General features: G+C 33.9%; 1 protein-coding gene across 2 annotated transcripts; it reads left to right on the top strand.

Annotated features, from left to right (window-relative positions):
- Positions 1–8,320: 8,320 nt before the first annotated feature.
- LOC143248343 (uncharacterized) lies at positions 8,321–13,850 on the top strand. 2 transcript variants are annotated; one of them, XR_013026926.1, is made up of 2 exons: positions 8,321–8,470; positions 8,551–9,050. XR_013026926.1 is itself a non-coding variant. In XM_076496710.1 (2 exons), the coding sequence occupies exon 2, from the start codon at positions 10,587–10,589 to the stop codon at positions 11,514–11,516; it is 930 nt and encodes a 309-aa protein (XP_076352825.1). In that variant the 5' UTR covers positions 8,321–8,470; positions 10,437–10,586; the 3' UTR covers positions 11,517–13,850. The 2 variants fall into 2 exon arrangements, 1 of the variants encoding a protein (XP_076352825.1); XM_076496710.1 differs by lacking the exon at positions 8,551–9,050 and adding an exon at positions 10,437–13,850.
- The last annotated feature ends 2,361 nt before the right edge of the window (positions 13,851–16,211 follow it).

A 16,211-nucleotide genomic window follows, 5' to 3' on the forward strand; every position in this document is an offset into this window, starting at 1 on the left:
TGACGCCTGTATACCTTGTCCTGGAGATGAAATTCCTGATGAAGAAGGAGCCGATGCTAAAGATCTTTGTAGAAGTAATGGAGTAAAACAGCTTACGGTTTTCTTTTATTGTTTCTTTAAAATTTAAAAATGTTCATTTTTGTTAACATACATTATTATAATACGATACTTCTTCATAAATTCCATGGTGTGTAGTGTATTGAAAAGCTTTTTCAGCAGGTGGCAATAGGTGTTGTAACAAGTTTGTATGTTAATATTTTTTGTCAAAATCTTATATTTACATAAAAACATATATATGACAGAGTGGTATTGATTTGGTAAAATAATTAACAATTCCATATATATATTTACTTTTACGAAATGTTTCCTCTCTTCTTTTAATGATAACATCACGTAGACATTCTATGTACCTAATATTATAACAAAAGTTCTTATTGAAACATATATAAACAGAGCTTCTTTGTTTTTTTAATTTAGCGTTAAGCTACAAGAGAACTATCTGCGCTATCCGTACCTAATTTAGCAGTGTAAGATTACAGGGAAGGCACCTCCTGTCAACTCTTGGGCTACTCTTTTACCAACAAATAGTGGGATTTATCGTACCATTATAACGCCCTCACGGCTAAAAAGGCAAGTATTTTTGGTGCGATGGGGAGTTGAACCTGCGATCCTCTGATTACGAGTCGAATGCTTCAACCCACCTTTCCAGGCCGGGCCTCTAAACAGAGATTTTCCAATGTTTGGTTTCAAGAGATTGACTTTTAACACTATAAAAACGTTTATTCAGATATTCTATGTTCATATAATTGTATTAAGTTATACGACTGAATGTTACTTGGCACCACTATTTTCATATTAAGATGCCATTGAAATTTCAAATATATCTTAAAATGTCTACTTGATGGTTCTAGTACACAGTGAGGTATTAATCAGTAGTTTGTTTAACATTAACTTATAATGAGAGTTATAATAATTTTATACAAATCTTTCTATACTGGTAGAACGCTCGACTCCTCATCTGTAGGTCACGGGATCGAACCCCGTCACATCAAACATGCTCACTCTTTCACTGACAGTGTTATAAAGTGAGAGCTAATCCCTCTATTCCTTTGTAATAGAGTAGCCCAAATGTTGGGCTTGGGCGGTCATAACTAGTTGCCTTCTCTCTGGTCTTACATTGCTAAATTAGTTATGGCTGGCGCATATGGTCCTCGTGTAGCTTTGCTTGAAATTGAAAAACAATCAAACGTTACTAGTAGTGTATTATGGGTTTCTAGTAAGAAGAAAAATAGTGGTACAAGTTAGGGATTTTAATATAACGATCAATCCCCTTACACGGGTTTAAGATGGTCTTAAACATTTAGACAAATAGTGTTGAATAACTGTGTTACCTCTAGTATATGATTTGAAAATTAGGAACAGCAAGCGCTGGAAGCCATCTCGTAGCTTTCTGCGAAATTAAATAACAAACAAACATATTGGTATTTCTGCTACACACCTGTGTGCTTCACGTCATTACCAAGAAGACCTAAAGATATTTAATTGAAACGCTATGTTTACCAAAACAGCTTCCCGCTTGTACAGCGGTAAGTCTATGGATTTACAGCGCTAAAATCTGGGGTTAGATTCATCTCGGTGGGCTCAGCAGATAGCTCGATGTGGCCGATTTTAGAAGAAAATATACACACACTCTCAAATCTTTACTTCAGTATATACTGCATACAATATTTTGTTTTTGAAATAACATAAAAGTAACTTGTCAAAATAGATACAAATGTTTTAATGTAAGATTATAATAATATTTAATCATCAAAACGTTAACAGTTCTGATTAAAAGAATTGTCACCAAGTTAGCGAAAAACATCGTGAGCAGTGAATACGGGGTTCAGTGTTTGTCATCAAAATGCTGTTGTTATTCATATGTAAAATTCACACTGAAGATCCAGTAAAGAAACCTTTGTAAAAATGTCTGTCAATATTTTTGTGCTGTAAAGAAAACTTACCAGACAGTGGATACGATTCATTACATATAAACAAATTAAGTGCTATAATAAGTGAAGAAACTAATTATAAAGCTTGAAATGGTAAGTGAATAGCAATTAATCAAAGATGGTTTGTTTGATTTCTGCTATATATCCTTACACCTTTTGTGAGTCAAAGTTAACACTCCTACGAAAAGACGTTTCTAGTCCTGATTTCTCCAAGTCCGTTCCCCTGGCTGTGGTTTCGCTAGATCAGGGGTGTGCAACATTTTTCGTCGGTGGGCCATATAACCAACTTCATCAATCAAGCGGGGCCACTTAAAAAACAAGCTTATTCGTGTACATGCACAATAAATTAAAAAAAATCTCAAAATGCAAGCAATAATATTTTATATTTTTGCATGAGTGATCATTTTAGTGCGACACTTGAAATTTAGAGTCCTTGCAGAGCTTGTCAATATCAGCTTTGACAGAAGTGGTTGCCACTCTTAACTGACTGGTCAAATGTTCATCAGTCAGCTGACTTCTACATTTGGTTTTGATGAGCTTCATTTTGGAGAAAAATTGCTCACAGCAGTAGGTGCTACCAAAAAGGGAGACAATTCTTTGTGCATGGCGGGACAAATTGGGAAACTTTTCACGTACACAGAGTTTGTAAAAGTCTAGCAAACTGTTTTCAGAGAATTTCCTTTTAGTGTCCATGTCAGCCTGCAGTTCAATGAGTTCCATTTGGCAATCATCAGGACTGTCTTCCACTGCCAAATCAAAAGGTTGAGCGAACAATTTCAATCTAATTTCAGTTTGTCTGAAATCTGGAAATCTGTTTGCAAACTCATCACGCAGCTTTTGTACACTGGTTCCATATTTGGTGCAATCCAGATTAGGAAATTCCAGTTTCCTGGTTGCAAGACATGTAAAATGGGTCAATATGGCTCTTCTCAACTGAACCTGGAAAAGTTCCAATTTCTTCTCAAAAGCACAAATATGCTCAAACAACTTATTCACAAGTTGACTTTTCCCTTGTAGTTTTAAGTTTAAATCAGACAGATGCTGTGTAATGTCTGTGAGGAATGCTAAGTCATTCAGCCAGTTCTCATTGCTCAAGAAGTCCACATTCTGACGTTTGCTCTCCATGAAGAACTTAATCCCCTCTCGCAGATTCCAGAATCTCTTCAAAGTAGCAGCTCTACTAAGCCAACGTACAGCAGAGAAGTACAAAACATCTGAATACTCACTGTCCAGCTCATCTAAAAAGTTTTAAATTGTCGATGATTTAATCCTCGTGTTCGAATATAATTTACGCATTGGACGACATTTTTCATGACTTCTGCAAAATCCAGAACTTTGGTGCACAAGCTCTCTTGGTGAATAATGCAATGGCTTACAACTACGTCTTGTGCTCCAATTGCAGTTAGAAATTTCTTGGTGAATCCATTTGTCCTACCTGTCATGGAAGGAGCACCATCTGTTGTAACACCACATAATTTATAAGGATTCAGTTCAAACTTTTCTACAACCTTAAGCACTTGTTCACAAATATCCTGTCCTGTGGTTGTGGAGGAAAGGCTTGCCATATCTAAAACTCTTCGAAAACATCAAAGCCTGCAGTAACAGCTCTGATGAAAACGACAAGTTGGGATGTGTCATTGATATCAGTGCTTTCATCCAAAGCCAGACTGAAAGCTTCACACGAATTCAATCTCTCTTTCAAAGTTTCTTTGATGTCCTCTGAAAGATCTTTTGTCCTGCGTGAGACAGTAAAGCGGGAAAGACTAGTTTGTTCCACCAAATATTTTTTCTCTGGACATGCATATTCTGTGAATATTGTTAAACAATTTTTAATAAATTCTCCATCACTGAAAGGCTTTCCCTTTTCTGCCATACATTCACAAAGCTTAAAACTCAGTTTTGTCACCAGTTCTGAATTTTTCTTGAAAGTGGTAAAACACCTTGTTGCTTTTCAATGGATGTTTTAAATGTTCAATTTTGTCCTTTCGTGCCTGACCAACAATTTCATCAAACTGGGAGGAGTGCTTAGTTGCGTAATGTCGCTTAATATTGTACTCTTTCATGACTGCAATTGTAGTTTGACAGACGAGGCAGACAACACCTTGATTATGTAAGACAACAAGATATTTTGTCCACCATTCACTGTTGAATAACCTTCCCTCATCATCAATTTTTCGTTTCTTAACTGCTGACATTTTACTAGCCCTGAAATCAAAACAAAAATTATTCTCACGAAAATAGCAAAGTAGAAAAAAACATAGAATTTATTTACACATGGAACCTCTTATGGACAGAAACACATGTTTCTAAATTGGCATCCCGATCATAGCCTTCCGGTACTTAAATTAATTGAGAATAGCAAAATACAGTGTGACCTCGCCTATTCGCGGTTCGCCATTCGCGGCCCCGCATATTCGCGGGTTATGCGCGAACTGCGTTTTTGTAGGTCACAGAGACTGAAAGGGCTTTTCGAGGAGATTTCTGTTGTATTTACTCAATCAAGCCGTTTTTATCAATTGTCGTCTTCACCAAACAAGATTGGACTGCTATTGGCTGACTGCCTCAGCTTCCCCAACAACGCAAACGGCAAAGCACAGCCCGGTAACGCACGGTACAATTTAGTGAAATACATAACAGTATGCAATATTGCTACATTATTACTGCATCAATGAGTATAAGTATCATTAGTGTTTGGGAAGCATTTCATATAGTATATAATCGCATACATATACGTTTTAAAACTGCGTCCAATATTCGCGGTTTTCGCTATTCGCGGGAGGGTAAAGAACGTAACCCCGCGAATAACGAGGTCACACTGTACATAGAATCAGATGCATCTGAAAGCAAAATTTTAATAAATTCAGTAAAGTCACAACAATATGCTAAATAATAATCAATTTACCTTCAATCTCTTGTAATAACTGTAAAAGGTAATAAAATTTTCACCAATAATGAATGACGGACAGCAGAGGTTAGGGAAAATTGTCGCCAGCGGGCGAAGGCGAGGTTCAGGACATGACGTTGAGTCGTAGACAATAGTGCTAGTGCACGTCACCTATTCATGCCCTAAGGAGGCCGACCAATCGAATTCGGCCTGCTCCTCTATAGCAAAGATAATTTTAGAAGTTTGTCGAGTCGAAGCCTGGGAATCCCGTAGGATCGATGCTTTTAAAAATATTCCATTTGCGTTGGATTACAGATCAGGCCACATGGTTAGATTACAACAACTAGGGCCACACTAAATGGCTTGGCAGGCCGGGTTGTGGCCCGCGGGCCGCCTGTTGCACACCCCTGCGCTAGATAGTAGATAAGGACAGTGGGAATCTCGTTAATCCATTCATTAATGGATTTAAATGGCAATTTCATTTAAATACAAAATTATTAGCCTAATATTAATAACCTTTCAAGTTGCTCTGTGGCCTATTAGGCCCCACTTTTCGTAGGAGTGTTAATACAACTAAGTGTTTCACATTGAGTTGTATAATGAGTTAAATATCTTGAAGAGAATGGTGAGATATTTATTGTCTAGTTTGATAACGTGTGTTTGGAAAACCAGCTGGATTCTTGTTATATTGTCTACCAAAATAAATGTGATGGAAAACTAGCTGATTTCCTGTTATATAACAATGTATTTGTCGCTATAGCATAAGAATATAATTATATACTTATTTATATGTCAGTGAGAATGAATTGATGAAACTGTGTCTTGGTGATTAGCTTAATTGGAATGTAAATAGTGTGCTGTTAATAGTACGAAATAGGATTTAAAGCAGTTAGTTGGTTTCTCGCTGTATAATATAAAAAAATGAGTATAGATGTCCTGAGCTTGTTGGATACCTGTTGGTATCTAGTAAACCCGCCAGAGGACACTTTGACAGACAGCTATGGCAGGCTATTATGACATGGTAATTCTACAAAATACCCTTTGGTGATATTATGACGTCAACATATTTCACAATTTTGAAAGGTGAGGTATAGTTGAACAAACTACATAAGTTCCTGCTCAATGATTTCTTAAGGTAAGTAACTCAGGAACTAAAGAAACTAACTGAATTCCCTTAAGTGGAATAACTCTTCCAGTGAAAAGTTCAAATAATATAATACGCGTTCTTTTTTCTATGTTATTTATCCGCTTAAATTGTAAATATATACATATGTATACATATATAAGCAATTTCAACTTTCTAAAAGTTATTATTGTTTAATATGTTTGATTTTTGAATTTCGTGCAAAGCTACTCGAGGGTTATCTGTGCTAGCCGTCCCTAATTTAGCAGTGTAAGACCAGAGGGAAGGCAATTAGTCATCACCACCCACCGCCAACTCTTGGACTACTCTTTTTACCAACGAAAAGTGGGAGTGACCGTAAAATAATAACGCCCTCACAGCTGAAAGGGCTGGCATGTTTGGTGCGACGGGGATTCGAACCCGCGACCTTCAGATTACGAGTCGAATGCCTGAACCCACCTGGCCACAACGGGCACTGTTTAATATGAAAATGCATTATAAATGCAAGAAATATCATATTTGTGTCTCACAATAGCAGGAACGGGTATGAACGTTTTAAAACGTTATTCTGTACTCATCAATAAAAATGTTAATACCCATACCAGCCGTTCTGAGATACATTTTTATTTCAAGTGGGTTTCTCGTCATGGAGAAATATTGCATTTATTGAATTAAAGTTTTAGATATGTTTGATCAAGATTATTGTTGGGTTCAAAGAACCATACACATTACAATTATTGTTAACTTACATTTGAAGTTTTTTTCTGTGTTACGTAATCGGTAGAGTGCATCAACTGATTTTAAATACGACTCTCTGTCTTAAGATCCAACGGAAGCGGTTCCGAAGGCCACGCTTCCCTTGGCGTCAAAACCTACAATTCTTAGACATGCTTGGTAGATAGCATTCATTTCAATCTCTCTCATTGTTTTGTGGTAATTTACATGTTATCTTCAGTTTCTTTATAATTAAAGTATGTGGAACACAGTAATTAATCATTTGATAATATTAGGGTGGAAGAGTAACTGACCTTAATATCCAATTATCTTTTAACTCAACAGTAGGATCCTGTGTTCATTTTTTGCGCTACAAATTTGGTTTCTGTACTCACACTGCTGTCAGAAACATCTGCTTTCACGTGTGGTACTATATTCATGTATCTGTCTTCTCACGAGATACAATGTTGATAGATCGGATTTCAAGCTACGTATTAACATGAGACCTCCGCCTTCATATGACGTATCATGTTGGTACATGTGGTTTCATGTGAAGTACTATGTTTCATGGTTCGAAACATTATGACTGAATACACGCGTCTAAAGAATCCATACAATTATTTGTTGTTACAACTGTAATATTGTTGTTACAATATCAAACCCATTGATAGTTACAACTGTAACGCATTATCCATAGCTAATTTAATAATAATATGTATTTTAATGGTCTTGAAACACGTGATTCTTATTTATTTACTTTTTATAAAGATCGTGCAGCCTTTGTTTTTTTTTCTACAACTGGAAAGAAAATACTCGAGAAGAACGGAATGTTTTGAAAAACCTGTCCAAGACAAACAGCCTGGTGATGAAAATGATAACCACTAATGAATTGGATATATTGAAGGCTATGCCACTGAACCCTGAAAATGAGAAGAAGGCCCCGACAAAGAACGTTAAAACATAAACTAATATACTAATAAAGCAAAAAGTTTGTTTGTTTGTTTTTGAATTTTGCCCAAAACTACTCGAGGGCTATCTGTGCTAGCCGTCCCTAATTTAGCAGTATAAGATCAGAGGAAAGGCAGCTAGTCATCACCACCCGCCGCCAACTCTTGGGCTACTCTTGTTACCAACGAATAGTGGGATTGACCGTCACATATAACGCCCTCACCGCTGAAAGGGCAAGCATGTTTGGCGCGACGGGGATGCGAACCCGCGACCCTCAGAGTACGAGTCGCACGCCTTAACACGCTTGGCCTTGCCGGGCCTAAAGCAAAAAGAGACCGAAAGAACAATCCTGGAGACAATAAATGAAAACTACCTAGAAGAAAGGGATACTTTGGTTCGAAATTCAATTAACTTCTCATTCATCTTACGATTATGATTAATATTTGGTACAAGTAAATTTACATTTTTTTACAGTTAAAAGCATTCCATTTTAATATAATGTAAACTGCGTCAAACACTGTGTGTAATATCACAGATGTTGCATGTTTAAAATCAGTGTTGTTAATACCATGGGTTATCCCCAACTACTGAGAAAGATGCATTCAGATAATCTTTAATGCTCAGAGTCCTTTGAATACATTCGATTTTCTTTCAAAAGAGACCTACACGTGTCGGATACCATTGAGGTCTGATAAGTCTGTATGCCAGTTAAACTGGTGAATCACCTCTTCTTCAGTCTTAGTACATATTGGAAGACAATTACCATCCACTAAACCCAAGCCAGAGCCAAACGTAACAGTATATGATAGTGTAAGTAGTACGCATTACCTTTACTTCACTACAAATTTGTAGTGTTGCGCCACTAAACATGATTATATTCTACATTTCAGAGAGGAACACCAGCGTCAAAACAAAGAAAAGCTGTCGAAAAATGTATTCAGCGACCTCTGTCTCACAGATATGTGAAATATTATGATGAAATTATTATCGTTAAACCAAACAGTAAACAAGGACATCTGAAAGGAAACGTTGTTATTCTTACAAAAAAATTCTAACAGCCAAGACACGTTTATCGTTGTAAAAGCTCGGAAACCAACCTGATTTTTCTTCAAAACTGCGAAATAATTAATAAACGAATTAAAAAAACCGTCAATGTTAATAAGCTCTCTCTGGAGTTAAGAGAAATCAAGATTGCTTCAATCTTTACACTGTACAGCTACACGAATGGGATTGATATTTACCAAATTGCACAACATTTTTACATTCAGTATCACCGATATTCTTGGTTTATCAGAAACTTACATAGTAATTTAGCTATATACGTTCATGTACAAGTAAATTAAATATAAACTTTGAAAACTTAAAGTTTTAATATTTTATCAGAACATTCATAACTATTATTTAAATTTAAGAGATTGAGGCTTTAGTTCAACAATTTACAAGCGTTTTTTTCATGTTTTTTGTGTCCTTTTTTGCAGTATTTACTTATAACCACATATAATATTAAAACTTGAATAAAATGTTAAACCAAAAGTAATGAAATGTTTGTTTACATATTTTTCGCCCATTTAAATGTAACAGCTATTATACATTAAATGCTCATTTCGGTAATAATTGTGTGTTTGTTTATATTGTTTGTAATATAGCTATAAGTGTATTAACTGTCACAATATATGTCCGGCAATTCACAGTTGTTACACTGAGATTTACATGCGACAATTTTTACTGAAACGCAGGATCTACATGAGCTTCTTCAATTTCTACGTTTAATGTGTTTGACGTCATTGATTACTAAGCTTAAGTCACGTATTGGTTCTTCAATTATTACATTGTTATCAGCTTGTAACATTTATAGTTTTCTTGTGCTTTGTTTACATGTTGGATTATGTATTAATTATACAACATTTTCAGTAGAATTGTTGTGATATGGCTGTGGCATATTCTATTCTTATCCTACAGTGTATTTTTATTGTTTTCAAATGCTAGTCTGTGATTAACGTGTAGCACTGTTAAGATATAATTTACATGCACCATTTTCGGTTATTAAAGTTAGTTATGAAAGTTAGTTTTGTTATTGAAGTCAAGATTAAATAATTTTGCTTTTCAATCAGTGTTGATCCATTTTTTAAGAAGTGGTCAGAGCAATTGGAAACTAAAGAGAAAATTTTCACATTTTCACATTTCAACTAAATTGATTAAACATTCAGTGAATAGAAAAACTCCAGATGTAGAGACGGTAATATAAATATCCCATCTAACAATGAGTTTAAAACAAAATTGATTAAACTTCTGGATTGGACCACAATGAAACAGTTTTAGTTTCATTGTTTTATCTATTTTGTGATAATAGAGGGATTATAACAAATTCCAGGTTGTAAAATGTATCAGTATTTTCTGTGTAATCTCATTAACTCCTTTTATTTTTATGTGGATGATGTCCCAGTGAAATGATTTAAAGGCACTTAGAAGAGTGTGTTTAAGAAATTTAAGTGGTATCCTCATTAAAATTTGGAAAATAATTCAAACTTACATTCTATATTTTTTATAACTTATTTGAATGAGCTGTTATGTTTTGTTAAAAGTTTTAGCATGCCAATGAGAACAAATAAATTCTGCATGAAAGAAATACAAAAAATAATTTTTAGCAGGTAATTTTTTAATTCAGGCAATACCATGAATCAAGCTATGTGCAGATGTATTTATTAAAAATTGTATTCTTTACCACTGTCTTTTCATGTGATATTGTTTATTATTATGTATCATTGATACTATTTAGGAAATTGCATCATCCTTGAGGCAGCATGTAGAAGAAAGTAAAACAGTAACATCTGACTCCATAAATGCTGTATTAGTGAAACAAACTGCTCAAAATGAAATCAGTAACGAACAGCAGTTAAAAAATGCAGAAAACATTTGTAAAAACAAAATGGATGAAGAGTGCCAAAATATCAGGAAAGAATTTATGCAGAAAATGAAAGAACTGGAATTTGACCTGAAACAAAAGTTTGAGGAAGAAAAAAGTGGTATAGAACAAAGCTACAAGACTAAAATTTGTGAAATGGAAAAAGATTTAAAAGACCAATTTGAAACAGAAAAGGGTGAAGATAGAAAAAATATAGAAAATTCATATCAGCAGAAAATTAAAATAATGGAACAGTTGCATGCTAATGAGAAACAAACTTTGAAAAAATTACATTACGATGAACTTCAGGCTTTAAAAAAGCAACAAATTGAAAGTCTAGAAAGTTTGAGTAAACAGTTAAATGACGATCACCAAAAACATATTTCTTTAACAAAATCTCATAAAAATGGCTTTAGTTCTGTAAGAAATCTTTTTCAAAAGAAAAATAAACAAAGTATCAAGTGTTTGCAGCAAGACTTTGAAAAGAAGCTCAAGTTTGTCTTTCATACACTGAATATCTGTCACCAAGATGAAATAAATCAGTTAAACAGTATGTTCCAGAATGATGTATCTGCTCTACAGATGGCTCACCACGAACAGTTTCAGAGATTGGCAGAAGATATGAGGAGACACTGGGAAGTAGAAAAATCTAAACTTCAGAAACTTCATGCTGAAGAAATTGAAGCAATGAAAGAAAACTTTAATAGAGGGTTAAAGCACAAGAAGCACATCAAAGAAGAAATTCAGCATACCATGCAACAAAATCAAGAAGAAGAGTTGAAAATGTTCGAAAAGTTATTCAAGCAAAAAGTGGACAACTTGCAAGAGCTTCTTAGAAACAGTAAGTTATTTACGTGTGTTAAACATCTTATAAATAGAAGTCTTGTTGAAAACAAAAAATCTCTCTTTGGAATACTAACTTTACTCTTGTTATGTATACATGATGAAGGTTAACCAATTCCCTTAAATGTTTATTTTCTGGACTTTTAATATTTTGAGGCTATCCATAATTTAGAGAAAATAATATTATTAACAACTATATCATTTGTGCAGCTATTTCACCATTGTGAATTAAAATATAGAATGTTTAGATGCTTTACCTTGTATCATAATTTGCAATAGTTTAAAGTGAGTGAAAATACCAGTAAACTTAAAAACCTGATATTTGCAGTTATTTTAAACAGTCTTGGTTTGAATTGTACATATATTAGATTGAATCTAATAGGATCAGTATTGCATTACTATCAAAGAATCAGAGTCAAATAACTAAGAATAGGAGGCTCATTAAGCATGTGGTAACCACAAAACATTGACCAGTGACTGCAACAACTTTAACAGTTAACAACCTTTATTTCTTTCTTGTCAGTCAGGAATGATCTATTACACTACAACCTTCTCCTCATTTGCTTTAAGTATTACTTCCCATTTGGATTTCATTCTCAAGTCTGTTTCTTTCCGTCCCTTTATGCCAGCATTTCTTGTTGTTTTTCTTTTTGTTCTCTCACTTTCTGATCCATTAACCTTGGGTTTATCTTTTATTCATGTTTTTTGTTAGTTTTATGCTGCTTGCTTTAACTAATAGGATCCATTGTCATACCAAAATGCCTCATCCCCCTCAAATTTGTGACTCTGTTGTTTTGATTTTTGTGCTTTCATCTGTACTTTTTCTCTATTCCCTGTTATTGTTATCTATCTGACGAGCCTGGGGATTGAACCTTTTACATCTGCATCTGAGACACTTCTAAGTGCATTTATAGACATTCATTCTCTTCTCTTTTTGGCCTCTTCCATTTTTTTCTGCTCTATTACTCCATACTTCGAGTTTATTGCTCTTGGGACTCGTGGGGTCACATTATTTTCCTCTTTCCTGTATGCCTTCCTAAGCATCCTTCTTAGCATGTCCTCCATTTGTTTTCTGTTCTTTCTCCTTTCTTCTCACATTGTCTTGATCCTTACTCTTTCCTTTGATCTCGTAACAGCATCTTTTATATATTTTGGCATTGTGTGGGCCTTTGCTTACCATATTAATAGTCCTGGGTTTGGTATTCCTTGTTCAGAATTTTTCCTTCTGTTAGTGAATTTTTGGATGTTTTACCTCTTCTATCTTCATTTCTTTCACATAGATACTCAGTGTGGTTGGTACTTTGAGTCTTTTCTCCTCTTGTCTCAACTGAGTTCAGCTTATCTTTTTTGAGCAGTGGTATATCTGGCTACCTGATTTTACACTTCTCATCCTCTTACTATACAAGAGGCCTTTTTTTGTTTCCAGAAACCCTGGATTTCTTAAAATCCCTCATTCGTTTGGGGTAAATACTGATGTGTCTCCAACAATGGACCTTACAGACCCATTGTTTTTATTCATAGAGTCATTTTTTCCTTTGTGAGCATCTCTTTGGGGTATTGTTGTGGTGATATTGCTGCATCTGGATAACTTCCTGCACTAACGTACTCTCACACAGGATCTTTTACTTTTTTATTGCTTTCATCTCTCCAGGCAAATTTCTTCTGAGGGCAGGACTTTGAACATTTCATTGTTGATCCTGATCCTATGCTCCTTCAATTTTGATAGATGCAGCCCTCTCTTTGTTCTTTGGATGTTTTCTTGCCTTGTCTTGTTTCACCCAGACTCTTACACAGTTGTTTCTTGTTGCAACCAGAATCAACATTGTTCTGTTTCATGAAATCTTTTAAGTAGCAACCTCTCACATAAATGTGTCAGAAAGTTGAACTATTCAATGTATTTATTTTGAGTTTCTTCTCTTTCTTCAACATCATTGTGTGATTGTTCTTACAGAAAACTCTATTGTGGTATGGTAGCTTATGTTGCTAATCAAAGAATTATTTTAATTAATTTAGTAGGTTCACCTTTGAACTTAAATTTCTGGCTTGATTGATATTATGCTAAACTCACCAGATCATTGCCTTTTTCTGACACAGTGAACTTTTCACTGTTTGCTTTTTAGTGGATGGCCAAATCCTACAACTACAACTATACAAGGTCACACTGTACATATCACAGACTGTACAATAGACTTGTTGATAAAGAACTTGTTTAACAACTCAAACTACTACAACTATACATGTTCCTTGTTTAATAACTCAACCTACTACAACTATACAAGGTCTTACTGCACATCTCACAGACTGTAAAATAGGCTTGTTGATAAAGAACTTGTTTAACAACTCAAGCTACTACAACTACACATGGTCCTTGTTTAATAACTCAACGTACTACAACTATACAGGGTCTTACTGTACATCTTACAGACTGTAAAATAGGCTTGTTGATAAAGAACTTGTTTAACAACTCAAACTACTGCAACTATACAGAGTCTTACTGTACATCTCACAGGTTGTAAAATAGTACAGGAAGTGTTTATGCATTATAGAAATTGCTTATTAATGCAAATCAGAACCTAGGTATATTATAGCTGATACTCTATTTTTACTTTTAGCAGATTCTGTACTTTTCATTTTAAAAGAAACAATGTTGTTATCATTTATCTGTAGCATTATTATTTTCAAAACTATACTGGAGTTGTTTTTATTCTATTATTCATTTTCAAGAAATATCAATGACTTGTTTGTCTGTCTGCTAAGGATCAATTGTAATGTTATTTAAAAAAAAATCAGCAGTTTCAAATGAATGTATCCTATTTGTATCAAGGTAAGATTATTAATTTTTTTATTTATTCCACTGACAGTTGTTTTAAATGACCACTTGCATTCAGGAATTGTCTTTGTTCTTTGTATGTACTCACCTCATGACCAAGATTCTGAACTATTTACTGTTTCCATTTTAATTTATTTTATATGTTCACATACACACAAAATTACCTATCTTGAACCTGGCTTTTCTTAATTTGCATAAATGGATATTGTAGTAAATAATTGTAGCAGTTTATGCTTTTATTGAAATTAATTTAAACAGTATGATTTTAAAAATATGCTTTGATAAGTTACAATATACAGAACAGCTTATAAAGCACTAATGGTCAAAAGGTATGAAAAGTATGGATTTCCAATTAATGAAATAACTCTTTAAGCAAATTTTTTTCTTACTCTGATAGAAGAGCTCTTGGAGTTACAGGCAGAGAAGGGGAAAGCTCTAAGTAATGACTTGCACTCCTCCTTGGAAGAAGAAAAACTTAAAAACTCTGAACTGATTAAGCAGCTCTCTAAACTGCATAACATGTGCTTTGAGCTTGAAATGACTTTATCATTAATGCAAAGAGATCTTTCTGATTTGAAAAAGGGTTTGGTCCAATGTCAAAAGCAAATAGAGAAGTACCTGTATGTTAATAAATTGTGTTTGGATAATTTTTTGTAGTTTTGATAAGCTTCGAATAATACTAGTATGTTGAGTTTTATTCATTCAAATGTACTTTTAACCTTGGAATACCTGGTGTTTAATTTGGTTGTAGTTGATATTATTGACTTTTTTATTATAATCTTCCAAATGGAAAATAATTATTGAAAGCTCATAGTTTTTTGCATTTTTATCATATCTGTTAAGCAGATGTACAAAGTATTTTGTTGAACAACTTATGTACATATTAAATGAGACTTCAATTGCAAAATACAGATGTATTTAATTACATAAACAGAATACAAATGCAAAAATACATTTCAGTTGCAAAGTAATGTTAAAGCTAAAAGATATTTGAAATGTTGAAAGATATATTTTATATTGTATTAAATGACTATAAATATAGAGAGAAACAGTAAACCAAAACATTTGGTTATTTTCATTTCTCTAATAATTGTGATTACTTGTAATTGCTTTATAATTGTTTTTAAAAATAACCTGAATAAATACAGATGTAATTTTACAGTCTTATACATTTTGTTTATATCATACAGTATTGGTATTTAATTGAACATGTAAAAATATACATTTTATTTACAAAGACATATCTTGTATATTAGTCCTTCAGGAAATGTTATGATGTTGATAACATATATACTATCAGAGATACCAACCATTACATGAGTGTAATCATTACAATTTTGGTGTATACATTACGACTATACACTCATACAGACAAATATTACGACTTGTTGCAACTCCTAAGTTATTATATATTATACAGGCTTATACAATAAAGTGATAAATTGTTCCCCCAGGGCTTTAAAGGGGTGAAAAGAAAAGAAAATTTCTAGTGAGATACAAATAAATTTTGATAATAAATAAAAGACATAGTACAAATGGCTGCTTGAAATAATAAAAAAATACTTGTATCTACCAATAGTTTGAGTGAGGTGCTTTTCCATACTGGGTACATGGGGAAATCCATAGTTATGTCATCAGTGCTTGTCAGCCAATCAGCACTTGCGTAGATGGGTATTTCTCGTTTTCTAAGCAGCATAGAAACACCAATGCGATCATTCACAAGATGGAAAAAAAGAGGCCTTGTTCACAAGATTGTCTTGTTTCTGGCAAATCTAAAAGGACTAAAACTGTGAAAGGGCTCTGTCTACAATCATTATGCTCAGTCATTTGAAATAGTTGGCATCTCTGTACTATAAACAGAAAGAGTTATGAGCAAACAAATATAGTGATAAAAGGTACAATTTTCTTTTAAAATGCTCAGATATGAATTAATGATATTGTTTGTATTCATATGCTGGATACCAAAAATTTAATGT

The sequence above is a fragment of the Tachypleus tridentatus genome, chromosome 4, assembly GCF_004210375.1.
Source record: "Tachypleus tridentatus isolate NWPU-2018 chromosome 4, ASM421037v1, whole genome shotgun sequence".
In the NCBI taxonomy this organism is placed as follows: Eukaryota; Metazoa; Arthropoda; class Merostomata; order Xiphosura; family Limulidae; genus Tachypleus; species Tachypleus tridentatus.